We start from the raw sequence: 18,866 nt of genomic DNA, 5'->3' as shown, positions 1-18,866 counted from the left end.
TTTATAATTGTAAATATAAATATAATTAACCATTTCATTAATAAAAATCCGTGAAACATAACGTTATTAAAAATTTATAATTGTAAACATAAACATAATTAACCATGTCATTAATAAAAATCATGAAACATAATGTTGGTAAAACAAAAAGCCAGATGCCTTGTTAAAGAAGGTTTTCACCAACGCAAAACATTTAATGGAGATTTTACATTTTTCGGACCTAAAAAAATTACAAATTTGATGTTCATTCCATTGTTTTCGGCCGCAAAAAAAAAATTTGTCGTTCATTGCCAGCAAATTGTTAGTTTCTGATTATTATAAAGTGTTTCTTTATAAATTATTATGTTTAATGGAGTTTCCGTCTCTCGTTACACCCCCACACAAGAGATACTACAATCACGCTACTTGCTTCTCTTTGGCATTACCCCATAAAAGTTAACAATAACTACTGGACAAGAAAAATGGAAAAAGGATGGTCATTTCCTCGAGCACAATCATATTCAGTTTTTCTTTTTTTTTTTGCATCTTATAATTTTTCATAATAATTCTAACTAAAAATTAAGATTCATAATGTGTGTGTATATATATATATATATATATATATATATATATATAGAGAGAGAGAGAGAGAGAGAGAGAGAGAGAACGTCTTCTGCAGTGGGAGCACACTGTAAGTAGCAGCAATGCGATACAGCTGCTATACGCTGTACTCTGCCTTAGCGGTCCAAACTATTCAACAACCGCTTTCCTGGACCTTCCATATTTGCAAGCAACAAACACAAGAGTCATTGCTTTTATTCAATGCTCATATTTCATGATGCCACCTCATCAAGTCAAAACTTCAATATATGTGTTCATCGAGTTACCAACCAACCAGGCTTAACTAATATATCTTTCTTGAAATCATGATTTGTGACAGATGTTGACTCACCCTGACGACGATAACACTGCAATAAAGATAAGTTTCAACTTTCAATCAGTTAAAGGCATGATATCACACTAACCAGACAGAACTTTAGAGGACATATGCAATGAATGGTGGAGGTATGGTGGTGGTGGATACAGGTCAAGGGACTAGGCCAAGATATCCTTCATATAGAGTGTAATGGAACCAGATAAGTCGAACACGCCCGACCCAGGCCCAAACCAAGATGCAAAGCACAAGGATGTGGAACATCAACGGTTCACTCATGGAAGATTCAAAAAAATAAGCTGAAGGATTATGATGACTTCAAGAATGATAGGATTTTTGTTTAGTTAACTTTTATAGTTTTAGATTGCATCAAATTTAATTTCAAAGAAGAGTTCAAATACCTTGTAACAAACAATGGTATCATCTGGGTACATAGCAAAGAGTTTAGTACCAAGACGCGCATGACAAGAATCACAAACACTTTCATCATCAATCGGCACATGACGTGATCTTTCTTCCAATCTTGCCAAGCTCAAATCAACATGCAAAGCATGGGACAAACTGTGTGCAATCTGGCAAGAACTCAACAGTTTTCAGCACATGACTAGAAATCGACAAAAAGTGCCTCGAAGAATAGATAGCTTCAAAGAGAATCATTATACAATATGAAAAACAGTTGGAAGATTGAGAATCCAAACCACATTCCTAGAATAGAGGACCAAACAAACTAATGTAAACATAAAAACAAGGATTCCAAATAACTTAATCCTGATAAGGGGGCCCAAAAACCTGATTATGTATTTTCAGGAAGCCATAAAACATGATTACATAAAAAAAAACATACTAGTCCTTGTCGATGATGATGATGCCGAGCTCTAAGAATCCTTAGTATTGTGGCTGAGACAAGCTGCAGGGGTATATCAGAAGACAATCTCTGCGGAAAAAACAGAAGTGTGGAAACTAAAATAATAATTTATGTTAACAAATCATTAGTAATCATAGAAACTTGCAACTTTCTCGAACCATTCAGTTCCAGACACCAAAGATGGCAGCTAAAAGTTACTGTTGACGCAGATCAGGAAAATCCTAAATCCTAGGCTGTTGTTATTGTTGTTGAGATATTTTAGGATCTGTTAGTATTGTTGAGTATTTCTAGGATCTGTTAATTTATATCTTTCATGTAATTTACAATATAAATAGATGAGTGTTGTATTCTATAAAGTAACGAATGAAACATTTTGTATTGGCTCTTCCAATTTAATATCTTCCGGTTTAATGCTTTTATGGTATCAGAGCAATAAAAGTATTTTACAATTGAAGCTTTCCTATGGAAAAATCAGGGACGCCGGATGTATCTTTGGACTCGGCTATATCCAACCCAAAGTCTACATCCGACAACTCTCTCCCTTTCCAAATTACCAGCTTTAAACTCAGTGGCCGGAACTACTTACAGTGGTCTCGTTCTGTCCAACTTATTATCCGCGGGAAAGGACGGTTTGGATATCTTGATGGAACCATTCCAACACCTACCCAATCTGATCCCTCTTTTGCAGCATGGGATATCCAAAACTCCATGGTTATGGCCTGGCTCCTTCACTCTATGGATGACTCCATTGCAGAAATCTACCACCTCTACCCAACACAAAGGCTATCTGGGAGGCCGTCGCCTTAGCCTACTCAGATCTTGAAGACGCAAACCAGATGTTCGACCTCCGAACTCGATCCCGGAATCTGAGACAAGAGGATGGCACGGTAACCCAGTACTTTGTGTCACTAAAAAAACTATGGCAAGAACTCGATCTCTTCACTCAACCTGCCTGGACCGATGCAGTCAACCAAGAGATCTACCATAAACTGCTAGCCAAAGAAAGAACCTATGACTTCCTCACCGGATTACATCCATCACTGGATGATGTTCGAGGACGAATTCTGGGTGTCAAGCCTATGCCAAGCATTGATGCGATTTTCTCCGAAGTCCGTCGAGAAGAACAGAGGAAACAATTATGCTTGGTGACTCACCCCTTCCTGTTGTCACCACTCCTGATATATCTGCCATGGCCGTTCGAGGATCAAGCAAAGCCAAGTTGTGGTGTGAAACATTGCAATCGACCTCATCACACTAAAGCCACATGTTGGAAGCTCCATGGCAAACTAGCTGATTGGGTGCCACGCAGCCAGCGCAATAATGAGTCCACCAAACCTGCTACACCAATAAAAGCTGATTAAACAATACCACCATCCGCTGCAATCATCTCTCAAGCACAGCTTGGCCAGTTACTTTCCACCCCAACTTCATTAATGGCACATGGTACTTCTTCCTCTGTAAACGGACCCGGGTAACTCTGGTAAGGTCTTGGATTATTGATTCAGGTGCAATCCGAACACATGTCCGGAGTTCGCACCCATTTCTCATCATACAACCATACCATGGATCTAGATCCGTAACTTTGGCTGATGGTTCAGTTTCTCTCCATTATCGGTATTGGCACTGTCTCATTAAGTACCCGAATGATGTTATATAATGTGTTGTTTGTCCCTCAACTAACTTACAACTTGCTATCAATCAGCAAACTTACTTTTGACTCCAATTGTACTGCAAACTTCTCACCTAAGTTGTGTGTGTTTCAGGATCGGGCCTCGAGGGAGACGATTGGGCGTGCTACTGAGGTGTCTGGCTTATATTACTTTCTACAGGCTGACTCTGCTGTTAGCTGCTGCCACCTGATCCTCAGTTCTACCCAACAATCCCATCACCAGCAAATAAGGTTGCTTCATCAACGACTTGGTCACCCAAGTTTCTCCTATTTAAAACATTTATTTCCTTCATTGTTTCACTCTTGTGATCGGTTTGTATGTTAAGTCTGTCAGCTAGCTAAGCATACTCGCATACCTTTTCCTATTCATTCTTATCATAAATCTAAGCCATTTTCCCTTGTTCACAGTGATTTGTGGGGTCCTTCACGAGTCTCGTCTCTTTCCAATAAAAAATGGTTTATTACATTTATCGATGATCACTCTCGTGTATGTTGGATTTTTCTTCTCCATAACAAAGCTGAAGTTCCGAAAATTTTTGAACAGTTCTACAACATGATTCTTACTCAATTTAATTCAAAAATACAAATCATTCGATCTGATAATGGCACCGAGTACTTCAATTCATCTATTAACGAATTTACTTCCAAACATGACATTATTCATCACAGTTCATGTGTTGATACCTCTCAACAAAATGGAGTTTCCTAAAGGAAAAATCGACACCTCTTAGAAGTTGCTCGTGCTCTACTTTTCACAAACCATGTTCCAAAAATCTATTGGGACGATGCTTATTTAACAGCCTCCTAATCAACTAGACTTCCTTCTAGGGTTTTAAATTTCCAAACCCCGTTAAATACCCTAAAACAATCATTCCCAGAATCCAAAATATTCACTGATCTTCCCCTGCGTACGTTTGGGTGTTCTGTGTTTGTTCATATTCATGACCATTCCAGGCCTAAATTGGATCCCCGTGGCCACAAATGTCTCATCTACACAAAAGGGTTATCGGTGCTATTCTCCCTCCAAAAGAAGATATTTTATTTCACGGGATATCACATTCTTTGAAACACAATCGTTCTATCCTCACACTTTGCACTCAACTTCCATTACACCTCATATTTCTGAACCAGCTCCGAATCTTTCTCCAAGACAAATAACGAACTCTTGTGAATATCTATGGGAGCCAGCTCCACTCCAAGAAGAGTTCATACCACAAATCCCAAACAATCAGGTACCTCACCCTTCCTTGGAGCCCGATTTAAGTTCAGAACTTCCTTCCACTTCTGTGACTCCAGTAATTCCTGATTATAAGCCCACACCATTCCATACCACAAAATCCTTCATCTTCTCCCAGTATACCAACAAATCCGCCAGTCAGTTCTAACCCGAAACCTTAGTCAATCTTCAACTCCTATTACTGAAATTTGTGTTACTCCCATACAAGCCTCATCGTGGAACTATTGACCACTTTGCAGCAACTTACAGTAGACGAAAGCTCAAGGAAACAGAACCTGCTCCTTCTGCGAAGCCCATGTCTGACCCGATACCTGATCCAGACACCGCCCAAGTGACAGATTTGGATATTCCGATAGCCCACCGCAAAGGTACTCGCTTATGCACTAAACATCCTATTTCGGATTTTTTGGGATATTCTCACTTATCGCAACCATTGCGAGCCTTGGTCTCTAATCTATCAGATTCTGCCGTTCCTACAACATTGCTGACGCTCTTCGAGATGACAAGTGGCGTACAGCAATCTATGCAGAGATGACAGCTCTTGAGAAAAATGGGACGTGGGTGATTGTTCCAAAACCGGATGGCAAGAGGCTGGTTGGGTGTCGTTGGTTGTTCACCATCAAGTGCAAGAGTGATGGAAGTATTGACAGATATAAAGCCCGGCTTGTGGCTAAGGGATACACGTAGACTATGGTATTGACTACCAAGAAACTTTGCTCCGGTTGCCAAAATCAACACTATCCGAGTGTTGCTTTCTCTTGCAGCTAACGTGGATTGGCCACTTTATCAACTTGATGTCAAGAACGCGTTTCTTAATGGCGATCTTGTTGAGGAGGTTTACATGGAACTACCCACCTGGTTTCCACTGTCAGGGAAATAACAACATGGTTTGCCGGCTAAAGAAAGCCCTTTACGGCTTGAGACAGTCTCCGAAAGCCTGGTTCGATAGATTTTCCCCACAGTTAAGCTTCTCGGGTACAAACAGGCTAGTTGTGATCATACTTTGTTCTATCATCGGGTGAAGGATAAAATTGTTATTCTGATTGTTTATGTCGATGACATAATAATCACAGGAAATGCCATGGCTGAAATAGAGAGAATTAAGCAGAAACTGTCAACTTCATTTGAAATGAAAGACCTCGGTCACTTGAGATACTTTCTCGGGATGGAGATTGCTCGCAACAAGTCTGGAATCAGTGTTTCACAGAGGCAGTATGTGGTTAACTTACTCATTGAATCAGGAATGTCAGGTTGCAGGCCGGCTGATACACCCATGGATCCAACATCAAACTCGAGGTCAAACCAAATGATACACCTGTCGACAGGGGGAGATTTCAGCGATTAGTCGGCAGATTGATATACCTCTCACACACCGGCCGGAAATATCCTTCCCGGTGAGTTACATTAGCCAATTTATGCACTCACCATACCAATGTCATCTTGACGCAGCCATCCGGATATTACGGTACTTGAAGGGCACCCCGGGCCGGGGCCTCATGTTCAAGAAGCAAGAAAGAGGTGTGTTTGAAGTCTTTGTTGATGCCGATTGGGTTGGATGCCCAAATGATCGACGCTCCACGTCTGGTTATTGCTCTTTTTGTCTTTGGAAATCTGGTTACTTGGCGGAGCAAGAAACAATCAGTAGTTGCACGGAGTAGTGCAGAGGCAGAACTTAGATCGACAGCTCTTGGAGTTTGTGAAGCCCTCTGGATCAAACTGTTATTGGAAGAACTGAAAATAGAGAAGCAGAGTCCAATACTTATCCTATGCGACAACAAAGCTGCCATAGCTATCTCTCACAATCCGGTCCATCATGATCGTACCAAGCATGTTGAAATTGATCGACATTTCATAAAGGAAAACATTGATAAGGGATACTTGAAGTGTCTTATATTCTTACATCTCAACAAACTGCTGATGTCCTAACAAAGGCTTTGTTCAAACCTATGTTCGAAAGACTGATCGACAAGCTTGGGATGTACAATGTGTACCATCCAGCTTGAGGGGGAGTGTTGACGCAGATCAGGAAAATCCTAAATCCTAGGCTATTGGTTATTGTTGTTGAGATATTTAGGATCTGTTAGTATTGTTGAGTATTTCTAGGATCTGTTAGTTTATATCTTTCATGTAATTTACAATATAAATAGATGAGTGTTGTACTCTATAAGGTAACGAATGAAAACATTTTGTATTGGCTCTTCCAATTTAATATCTTCCTGTTAATGCTTTTAGTTACCGAGATAATTTGCACTCAAAGACAGATAAATATATAGTCATTGTTACTACTTGATTCCTTCTACCAAAGTTCTTTTAGGTACGCTTATCATAAACAACATATAACAGGACAAGGGGATATGGCATAGATGTAGTGTGAAGCAGGAATATCGACCTCCAAAAATAAGAATGCGTAAGAGGGCTCCTTAAATCACCACCATGAAAAGAGTATTTTGCAACCGCATCAAAAGGATTTCACTACTAATATCAGGTCAAACCTACGCCAGTGTATCCCAAACACATGCTACCAGACAACAAGGGAAATCAGTCTTCACACTAGAGGTAAGAACACCTTGACCAGAATATTTATTTCTTCTATTTATCTTTTTATATCTTTAAAAACGCATAATTTACCAGATAATTTGCAACATTCTATCAATTTTTTCCATCTTTAGGGCCACCTTTCATCCCTATGCACTTTCAATAGCATACTACAGTATAATAACAAGTGTTTTAATGCATTGACATGCCAGAACAGGTAGGATGTCGTGCCAAAAGAAATCGTAACACATACGACAACAATTATGCAAACCTAAAGAAAATACGAAAAGTCTCCCACAGAATTATTATTATGTAACATTTTTGTGTGACATCAACTGGAGACTGGAAATATAGAATACAGTCAACATCTGAGAAAGATAATTATTAGCCTTTCTCCAACATATCTGAACATCTATTACTCAGAAAATACCTGCAAAAGAAAATGGGGTTCCAAACAAAAAAAAGGCAGACTACTATGATCTCTTTAACTCTTCATTATAAAAAAAGATATGTAGAACTAAAAGAAAAGTTGAAAACTTGTATATATTGAACAATTTGGTCTATCCTATAAAATAAGATGCAGGGATTATTTTGTCTAGCATAGAAGCATTGACTTCATAGATAAAAGTACTTTATTGCAATTAAAGAGACAAGATCGTGATAAAAAAAATTAAGTAAGATGCAGTTCGTCCATCGAGACATAACTTTCTAAAAGCCATCTCCTCATCATGAATCCAGAGCATTTCCAGAACAAAAGTTATTGGTTTACTCGAAAAGGAGGATGATAGATTTCATACCTCCAAGACTTGCATTGGGTCTAGCATTTCTCCATGATTGTGAAGAAGATGGACAGCAGCTTTAAGCATGGGCCCTCTAACCATCCTTTGGATCCAAATACATCTCAAGTAACCTAAAAGGAGAAAAATAACGTGAGTATAGCACCAAACCAATATTCATGGAGCTATCAAAATATCAAAATGGACTGAACTGGATATAAGCTTCTGGTCTACCAATCTCCGCACAATATTGTTCAGCCAGCTTCACAATTCTCCAATGTCCTAATACAAGATGAAAAGACAAATCACATAAGTCCAATCATACTATATGCAGGACACATTCATCAATGCAATTATGGGAATGTGTCTTCCATGTTTACAAAGGACAACATAACAAGGGCAACATAATGCAAAAAGCGTCGTGCTAATAAGATATTACAGAGACCATACATAAGGAAGCATGACAACAGTCGAGAATATTGAAAAGCTGAAATCACACATGATATATCATAGTTCAATCGATCGAAAGAGGAAAAGCAGTGACATACAAAATTTAAAAAAACAAAATCATTACAAACTACTCTAAGGATAAAGAAGGTTGAACAACTATTATCACTTAAACGGTAGACTTACAAGGCAAAATCTGAAGCACTAGCGTTTCTTGACCAAGCTTCCGGTATAAAATAGCCTGCCAAAAAACAGTAGAGCCAGATTACATATATTGATAAAACCAAAAAAAAAAAAAAATTTGTGCCATTACTACCAGCTGACAGTTCGGTAGTGCACAAACATTTCAAACACTAAAAATTCTATCGGGAAGTGCATATATCATAAGGTATGATGACCAGAGAAATGCTAGTGAACCTTTTCTAGCCATAGGTCAGACTCTTTAATCATATCAAGGACCTCTTCTGCGTCGTACAAGTCTGAAGACTGTAAGAAAATCTGCAATCTTTCTCTGACAGGACTTTCAAACATTGTTCTCCTTCCAGCATTAGAAATATTTATCTCATCATCAGACATTCCAACAACAGAACTTTCTGATGAACGCTCCATCTCATAACTTTGAAGAGCTGACTTGGCAAGTAGGAGGGCATATGCTGTGTGGAACCGAGAGTCGTCAGAATCTTGATCTTCAATCAACCATTGTAGATATCTGCATCGATAAATTAATAACAGTAACACATGTGATGCTCTAGAGATGGTAGTGTTGAACTATCAAGAGGAAAAACTGTACTTGTACTGATAATTTTTACTGCTTTTGTACACAAGTCAGCATTGCAATATCTAAGAATCAATCTACAGAAGATAAATGATTGGTGTAAAATTGAATCGATCAATTTAATACTATCTTAATTAATTTTGGTTAGAACTATTGAGCTACAAGTCAAATTGGAGTAGTAATAAGCAAAAGGTATAATTACAATAACCATTTCCGTGAGAGCTAAAAGCTAGGGTTCATTTGGGTTTTCCAGTACTCACTAACTCAAAAATTTTGAAAGTGGGTTCTTCAGGAAAAAAAATTACATCACAAAATTAGGTTGTGTGTTTTTAAGATATTACGAAACATGTGCTTTATTAAGGTGTGTGTTCAAAGATCATCTCCAACACACCATTATTAATGTATAAAACAGTACAAAACTCTTTCTAAAATAATAAACTTAAAAATAATCCAAAGCCCAACAGGTTTGCCATCATACAACCTTGAAAAGTAAATTATTTTTACAAAAGATCTTTAACATGTGACCGAGTGAATAGTCGGTCCAAAGAAAATGAGAACATGCAACTATCACATTCTTACGGTTAGAATAACTGGATTAATAACTTTAGAGCTTCTGTCGTGGTGTGAAAAATGAATGACCTTTAAACAAGATAACAATAGCAAACCCTAGAGCCATGAACACACCATAAAGAGGAAATATGGACAAGGAAAGCATATTAAATAGTCTCTATTTCTTGTCACTGTCCCAAACCCTTAAGAAGCAAGTAATAATTGACAACACATTCACAAAAGGCTATTAGTTCACTCTGCCACATAATGCCATGGGAAATTTAAAAGAATACCAGGGCATATACCTTTGAAGAATTTCACTTTCTTGGGATCAATAGCAGATATTACTTTATCTGTGAGAAAATAGGAAAAATTCACCAACCATATCTATAAATAAATAAATCTAACTAGTTAAATCACAAAAGTCCAATCGAGGCATTTTCTTCTCTCAGGAATCGCTAAAACAAATTATAATTCAAAGTCACTGGTCCCTTGAATATAATATTACTGAGAAAACAGTCAGGTTAGGTACCATGATAAACTTATAAACATCACAAACTACATGCTTATTATTATTCTTGCCTGGTAATAGTAAGTTTGATCTTTTCTCTGATATCAAAATTTGGACTGCTAACACCTGCTGAGATCTGCAATCTAATGGAAAACAAGTACCATCAACAATTAGTATCAAGCAAAAAGATCGTTTAACTGACAAGGTCATAATCCTTTAGTAGAAATATGAATGAATTATTTATTACTGTCAGAAGAAAATAAAAGGCTAACAAGATCTTTTCACGTACCCACCCAAGATGTTGAAGTACAAGATCTTGGTCAGAAGACTCCTCCAAATCCTAGATGCCTCAATTGCAGCCATCTCCGGACTCAAGGGTTCTAGTGAACCAGTTACCTCATATTGATCTTTATGATAGCTTGTTGAATAATTCTTCTTGCCAAAATACGCCAGATGGCGAGAGCCTGTCACTCATCCCCTTACCAGTATATAAAAATGCAAAGAGTGCGTAAATGCCCAGATTCATGGAGCAATGTTCAAGCTCCTCCTGTACTGCCCATTGAAATACAGTAGTCATTGTTTGACGTCAAATTTTGTCAATTTGCTACAGTTATCCAATCTTAAACTTATTAAATTATATGCTAAACTAAGTAACCATGCTAGTGTAAGTTCATTAAGCTTACCATCCACTTGAACTGACGCCATAAATGACTTTGGAATAATTGGAAAGTAAGTGACACACAACATTGCAATCATAAAAATCAGAAATCATCCAAGTGAGTCTAGATATTTGACTGAAGTTTAATTATAATTTCTTTGACATTAAAAGCATAGATGTTAAAGGCAAAAGGGTCCTGGAGCCTGAGGGCGCATGGCCTTATCGAAGCAAGGTGCACTATTAATTTTTTAAAATAATATATTTATTTACTACTATCTTATTACAAAACAATAAATAATTAAGCTAATAAAAATATATTATATCACAAAAATATATTAGTTATTATCTATTACTGCAATTATCTTTTAGTATTGGCAGATTCTTCTAGGGTTTGGTAGGATTTTAAGAGAGAAAAGAAAAATAGAAAAGAAAAGCCCACTCAGGCACGCTTGGCTTCAAGGCGAGCCACCGCAGGGCCTGGATATATATACCCAGCGTGGAGGGATCATCTGGTGGTGGCGAGAGGTGCTCGCCTTTTAACAACTATGATTAAAAGTAAGAGAAAAGGCAAGTGAGCAATAAATTTCATATAACAAGTGAGAAAGGTAAAGTGATCCATGGAATTAGTTGGGCGGTTTGGTTGGAAAGAAATAGAAGAATTTTTGAAGAATTAGAAGAAAAAACTGAAGAATGTTGGGGAAAATTCAAGTTCACAACCGCGAACTGGATTCGGACAGATAAAAACTTTCAGGGATTGTCTACATCAGCTATTTTGAGAGATTGGTCATATGTGTATTGTTAGAACTAACTATTTATGGCAGTGGATCACTAGTCCACTTCTTGTACTGTAAACTTCTCATATTAATAATATTATTATGTTTCTTATCCAAAAAAAAAAGAAAGGTAAAGTGATGCCTACCACTACACAGCTATTCTCAGATGATGCAAGTTCTCCATATTTTTCAACACGGTTGAGAGCTCTAAATAGGTACATTAAAAGCGTATCAACTCCCTCCTTAACTGAAAGATCCAAATCTTTATCATGGAAAACTCGCAAATATCTGTTGCAAATTAGCAATCATAAGGGAAATAAGTGGATGGAAACAGGAAAGCATATCATCGAACTTTAGGAAAAAATTGAAAATGATTGAATTTCAAATAAAACCAACTTAAAATAATAAACACCCTTATCATGTTTTCAATTGCAGAATCCATAGATCAGACCTACTGGGTGGACGTAGAAGAAATTCATCATCAACAGAAGTCCTCCACACCTGCCTTTTTAAAAAACACAGCTCTTTGAATGGCTGTCAATCATTATCTATTACATTTTCCAGAGGTGTTGGAGGAGGATGCAAAGCCCCAATACCGGTTCCCTTGGACCCTAAAAATTCTCAAAACAGTTAACTGAACATCGTGTAGGATTTATTATCAGTGCGAGTGAAATCATGGCACATACGCTCAAAAAAGCCCACTTATATCAAAGGGCAATTAAATGGATAGAAGATGAAAACAAATAGGATATTAAGCATTCCACTGCATCAAATGCTCAGCAGCCATTCTATATAAAAGCCACAAGATAGTTGCATATTCTTTGTCCATCATTGGATAGCCTTCATGAATATATCTTAAGCACTTCAACATTTTATTTTAATGATAACACACGGCATAAATACTTAGCTTCACAGGATAAACTACTATTTTAAATGACATAACAAGTAATTAACCTGCAGGAATGATATTGCATGTTACTATGTAATACAATCTCCAGAATCACCGAATAAGACTTCTGAAGGACATAGCAATAAATTCAATTGGGCAAAAAAGACCTTGCAAACATGAAATCAATACCTAGACATATATTGGCATTCAGGATGTACCAGCAGGGTCCAGCGATTAGGGTCCCGCATTATGAAGGGAAAAAGTTCAGAAGGCTGCATGTTTTCGGAAAGCAGGAAGTGATCCACTGCTTCCCTTGAAATGCAAGTCAAAGAGCAAGAGGAATCCCACTTGTGCATGAACAAAAGAAAGTATATCCTTTGTCATTTCATCACCTTCATTCTCAAGCTCGTCAATCAATGATATGGCTTCTTTGAAGTTCTTTTTCCGCAGGGAGATCCTTGATTTGCTTTCTCCAGAAATTTTCCCATAGCAAACAACCTGATAGGATATAGCAAGTGAATAATCAGGACCTTTTGTAAGCACTTAACAGGAAATTGGTCATTTCTCAGGAGCTTTTGTAATCAGTTACGAGGAAATTGGCCATTTCTCTAGTAATACTCTGTCTCACACTTATTTTAAACTTCATAATAGCAGAAAATTGAGATATTTAGAGAAGCAGAGAAAGTGTTATCCAATGTGTTTGTGTCATGTACATCAGCAATACATGCTGGGAAAAAGTTTACTTTTAGCTCAAACTTCAAACAACAGCTCCAAGTGAAAGCAAATTAACTAAAATGTACCTTTGATTTTGTCGCAACAGCAACAAGCTTCCCATTTTCTGCCCCCTCGTCTGTCACCACGCATGGGCAAGCACCTGTATCCCCAAGATCCAAACTCTGAACATAAAATCCCGTTTTCTTGTGGTACAATTCTACCTTCATTTTCCTCGCAGACACCACATAAGTACCTATTTCAGCAAACGAATCTGGAGTCTCCTTAAACACCAAACTCCCCCCTACAGGGTTCCCCTCCATATCTGTGATGATACCAACATTATCTACCATTAACAAGACCCTCGCCTCATTGGCCAACAATCTCAGTTGTGGCACACTTGAAGCATCGGGAAGCGAAAAGATTAATTGACATCTCCCATTTAGAATATTATACAAGTAATACCCACTCTTGGTACCGACAAATATAGAATCATCGATCCACGATAAAGTCGTAATGATCCCATCAAAAATCCCCTGAAATTCCTTCAAGATTACTAACGTCCCACTCAAAATCAACTCCGCCAATACCAACTTCTTCCCTATCCCAATAGCAAAGAAGTCATTATTGTGATTGTGACCATTCCGGCTGTTGTTTTTTTGGGTCTGAAATTTGCGAGAAAAATCAGTAACGCCTTTAATGAGACTGATTCTTTTAGGAGATTCAAGTAAAGTGGCGTCGATAAGAAACAAAACGCCATCGGCGAAGACAATGACTTTACCAATACGGGGTAGGGGAGAAATAGAATTAAGGGGACTGGCACAGACGGAGATGCGTTTAAGGAAAGAGATTTCAGTTCGAAAGGAGTATAAGAACAAAGTGCCTGCTAGAGTGCCAACGTATATGAGGGTTTGATCTTCGGAGAGTTTGGAGAGTGCGACACAGGTGGTATGGGTAGCGGAATCGAGGGGGGATTCTGCGAGGGGTAGAAGAATTGTTCGACACTTGGGTTTTACGGCCATTTGCACTTACTTCCCGATCACAATCTTCTTCTTCTGAAACCGCGGCAAAGCGGCGAACCTCCCGGTAGAAATCTCCATTTATTCTTTAGGCTTTGGGCTGTGAAAAAACAACATAGTAACGGCTTTTGGCCCATTATTATTGACTTTGAAAGTTCTACTATTATTTAAATTGTCCAATCAAATTGGTTTAATAAACTATTAATTTATAATTAGTAATTACCTAAAATGGGAAACTTGCAACAATCTGTTTCGATGCGGAGTTCTTGCATTTTCCGCTTTTTGTCGTACTTCTCTTGTTCCTTTTTATTTGGTGATTATAATTTAGGAATTTGATCTTGTTTTTCTGAATTTTTCTCTGTGTGATTTGGTGATGCATTGAGACGATCGTCCTTCCCTTGTGGTTCTTCAGTCTTCTTGTCGTATAACGCATGCACACATGTGCGGGAAAATGTTGAAAAATATAATCTTTGCTCAATCGTATTGCTTTAACGTGTTGAATGAATCACGGACTCTTCAATTTGTATAAAATTGGGGATTTTTTTTTATGTGGGCGTATTATCCTTGTTCGTTATTACTTTTTCGTTTTTTTTTTGTGCGTGTGTCTAATTCAAGAATTGGTTAATTCAATTTGTGATTTTGGTTTTTTGGATTGTAATCTGACGATCTTGAGAGTTTTTGTGTTTGAATTTGACTCATGTATCTTGTTCTTCATGTCCATATTCTAATTAGTTGGGTGTTTGCAACACGATTTGAAAATTGCGTTTGGTTTCAGTGGTTTTCTGATCTTGGGTCAAATTACTTGCTTAAGTGGGAAATTTTATTTGTTCCATTTTCATCTTTCGGGCCCAGCTTGTATTTGGATGGAAGGAATTGAATTCGTGGGAGGTTTCAAAACCATAGGATTTGAAATGCATGGATTTAGGAGGATTTAAAACTTTGTATTTTTTTATTTCTTACTGATCACTGCTCATTCTTTTGTTGCTGCAGATTTGAGAGCTGCGGAAGGGTATCTGCCGACTATTGATATCAAAACTTGATATAATTTAATTAATTTGTCTGATTACGATTGGAAAGGAATATCCTCAATGCTGAGTTTTGCACGGATAAGAACTCAGCAGAGGTCTAACAGATCTCTGTCTTTAGGAGGTGTTAATCTTTTTTCCTTTTGCTCTTATTACACTTGTTATTTTGTGGTGTATATTTATCTAGTCAATCTCACTACAATTTATATTTTGCTAGCAGGCATGGATTACACTGACCCAAAGAAGAAGAGTAATATTTTAGGAAAAATTTTGATGGCTGCTATTCTTACAGCATTGTGTATTCTTATGCTGAAGCAATCCCCAAATTTTAACACCCCCAGTGAAGTAATTTTCTATTTGTATTTTCTGTTTCATTTCTTGGAAGATTTGATTCCCATTTATCTGCGTATCTATGCTTTATTATCTTAAAACTATGCTGCAGTTTTAGGCCTTCCCTATTTGTTATGTATTTTGTTAATAATTTTCTTTGTTCTATTTCTGTTTTCGTTGGTTATCCTTCATCTACCTTGAAATCAAAAGAAGTGAATCTGACTTCATTATTGGTTGCCAGATTTCTGTTTCCATTTTATTTCAATTTCGTGTTTTCTTTCCAATTACTGGCAAAAAAAAAATGCTAGAGCAAGACTTTTTTTTTTTATCTTCGACCAACTATATTTGATGTCCGCATTAATCATTATACAGTTCTCAAGCCATGAACCGGGGGTGACTCATGTCTTAGTTACTGGAGGTGCCGGTTACATCGGATCACATGCTGCGTTACGACTTCTCAAGGACTCATACCGGGTGACTATAGTGGTAACTTTCTGGTATCAATAGTTGTCGTCTAGAATCATTCGTTACCATAAATATTACCTGGGGCCTTGAAAAATGTAAATATCATTTGAAAGGATAATCTCTCAAGGGGAAACCTTGGGGCCATAAAGGTCCTACAACAACTATTTCCTGGACCTGGAAGACTTCAGTTTATACATGCTGACCTCGGGGATGCAAAAATGGTATCTTTATTGGGCATATTTATTTCATAAGATATTCTTTTGTTCGATTATTTGCAACATTCATAACCAAAGGACTAGCTTGACCCTTATCCAGGTGCACAACATTTTCTCGGAAAATGCTTTTGATGCAGTGATGCATTTTGCAGCTGTAGCGTATGTTGGGGAGAGTACTCTCGATCCCCTCAAGTGAGTTACTCTTGGTCTTATTTTATGCTCTTCAAACATGAGTGTGTCTTGAGGATTCCACTTTTTGGAATGGTAGTTGACTCTTCAAGATTGTCAAATTTGTAATTGGGGAGTTCTAGCATATTCCCAGTAGTAGATAACATTCACGCAAGAAAGTGAAGAAACTAAAATTTTTATGGTCTTTATTTTTGTATTTATGGGACGGGACTTGATGAATACTCATGATGCCTGTTCCATTGAAGCCTGGAATATAGACTTATAATTGAATATGATATTCTCGTTTCTTATGCATAAGGGGGTGAGGTGTTCCAAAATGTGCGATATCAACAGTTAGAAGTGAATACTGATGGTAAATGGAAGCTCATGGTTTTTACTTTGTCTTCTGATTGTCTTACCTTTTCGTAAAATATATTTCTTGTGCCAATGTCTTCTGCAACACAGGTATTATCACAACATCACATCCAATACGCTTCTTGTGTTAGAAGCAATGGCAGCTCATGGAGTTCAGACTTTGATTTATTCTAGTACATGTGCAACTTATGGGGAGCCTGAACAGATGCCCATTACAGAAGACACTGCACAGGTGAGAACTGCTGCAGTTAGACACATGCCTATACAAAGATGTAAATGCCAACTGAACTGCAATGTTTTTATTTACACCAAGCAGGCTCCAATAAATCCTTATGGAAAAGCCAAGAAGATGACAGAAGATATAATTCTGGATTTTCATAAAAACTCAGATAAGGCAGTAATGATTTTAAGGTTGGTATTTAATGTGTACGACTCTATATAGCTCAAATTTGTTTTATTTCTACATCGAGAAACTTCAGTTTGCATTGAATACTATTACTGAACTATGGCTGATACGGTTTTCTGTTTTCATGTGTGGAAAATCTGAAGCAGCATTTTTTCTTATCTTTCGCAATTTTTTTTATGTTTCAGATACTTCAATGTGATTGGCTCTGATCCCGAGGGAAGACTTGGAGAAGCTCCCAGGCCAGAACTTCGTGAGCATGGGCGGATATCTGGTGCTTGCTTCGATGCTGCTCGTGGCATCATCCCTGGTCTCAAGGTATCTCCATCTCCAATGAACATATCATGATATCCTCACATCTCTGACCACGTTTTTAACAACTAATATGTCATTATGTGATCATAATTCATAAATTCGTTATTCCAGAACTTACCATATCTAGATTCGTAATGCAGGTTAGAGGAACAGATTACAAAACTCCAGATGGCACGTGCATACGCGATTATATTGATGTTACTGATCTGGTTGATGCTCATGTCAAAGCTCTGGAGAGGGCAGAGCCCGGTAAAGTTGGCATCTACAATGTTGGTACAGGAAAAGGTAAAGGCCACCTTCACACCTTGATCTTTATTTTTGTATAAACTTTTAACAGCTAGTCTCTGTCAATTTCAGGAAGATCAGTAAAGGAGTTCGTGGAGGCTTGTAAGAAGGCAACTGGGGTGCCTATGAGAGTAGATTACCTTCCACGTAGGTCTGGTGATTATGCAGAAGTATATAGTGATCCAGCCAAGATCAAGAACGAATTAAACTGGACTGCAAAGTTCACTAATCTTCAAGAAAGTTTGCAAACTGCGTGGAGATGGCAGAAGGCACATCTTAATGGTTATGGAACCACCCCTCAAGTCATGTCTGCGTGAACATATAAGCTTGACATTCACTACCGGAACTAACATGAAACACCATTTACAGCTCAAATTTTGACTCAGTTTAGCGCTATCAAGGCCAAGGGGATGAAGATCAGGGGTTTGTGTTGTATTAAAAAAGAGCTTTAGTTTAATTACGAATCTCTGATAGGTATAGTTTATTTTTTTATCAAATTTTGTCGTGGATAAGATGAAGAGCTGGGGTGCGTGTGACCACAATCTGAGCAACATTCCTCGTGTGTTGGGGTGACGTATAAAACTTTTGGAAACAAATATATGGTCGAGAATATGGTGTTCTTTGTTAGTTACCGCCATATATCATACGTATAGATCGAGGGCCGCACATCATTTGGGAAAAAATTGAATAACTGTTATACACACTAGTATGGAGTTTCAAGAACATTACACCTACTGATTCACGAATATGTGAAACGGGGAAAACGCTATATGAAATTGATTACAAGAGATAATTAGACTCTAGGAGCACAAGATATATGGCTAACAAAGTGCTCTTTTCCTGGGAAAGTTTCTCGGGACAGCTTTACGGAAGGCTGCATTTCAAGCAACAGATTGCCTAACTGACATAAAACAAAAATTTGAGAACTTTGGTAATATATGTACTCCCAATTTAACCA

General features: G+C 37.7%; 1 protein-coding gene and 1 pseudogene across 4 annotated transcripts; one reads left to right on the top strand and one right to left on the bottom strand.

Moving 5' to 3' along the window:
* Positions 1-663: 663 nt before the first annotated feature.
* LOC140812287 (vacuolar sorting protein 3-like) lies at positions 664-14,372 on the bottom strand (annotated as a pseudogene).
* Positions 14,373-14,586: 214 nt separating this feature from the next.
* On the top strand, positions 14,587-18,506 carry LOC140812736 (UDP-arabinose 4-epimerase 1-like). 4 transcript variants are annotated; one of them, XM_073171095.1, is made up of 11 exons: positions 14,587-14,614; positions 15,318-15,476; positions 15,573-15,697; positions 16,055-16,168; positions 16,261-16,368; positions 16,463-16,554; positions 16,996-17,137; positions 17,222-17,316; positions 17,497-17,626; positions 17,764-17,908; positions 17,981-18,506. In XM_073171095.1, exons 2-11 carry the CDS (start codon positions 15,416-15,418, stop codon positions 18,223-18,225), a joined length of 1,257 nt encoding a protein of 418 aa, XP_073027196.1. In that variant the 5' UTR covers positions 14,587-14,614; positions 15,318-15,415; the 3' UTR covers positions 18,226-18,506. The 4 variants fall into 4 exon arrangements, with proteins under 4 accessions (XP_073027196.1, XP_073027195.1, XP_073027194.1 ...); XM_073171094.1 differs by having other exon boundaries at positions 15,570-15,697; XM_073171093.1 differs by having other exon boundaries at positions 15,318-15,697.
* Positions 18,507-18,866: the final 360 nt, after the last annotated feature.

The sequence above is a fragment of the Primulina eburnea genome, chromosome 14 (assembly GCF_022965805.1).
Source record: "Primulina eburnea isolate SZY01 chromosome 14, ASM2296580v1, whole genome shotgun sequence".
NCBI classification, from domain to species: Eukaryota; Viridiplantae; Streptophyta; class Magnoliopsida; order Lamiales; family Gesneriaceae; genus Primulina; species Primulina eburnea.
The sequence above is the reverse complement of the archived record's forward strand: the minus strand, read 5'-3'. Positions and strand labels throughout refer to the sequence as shown.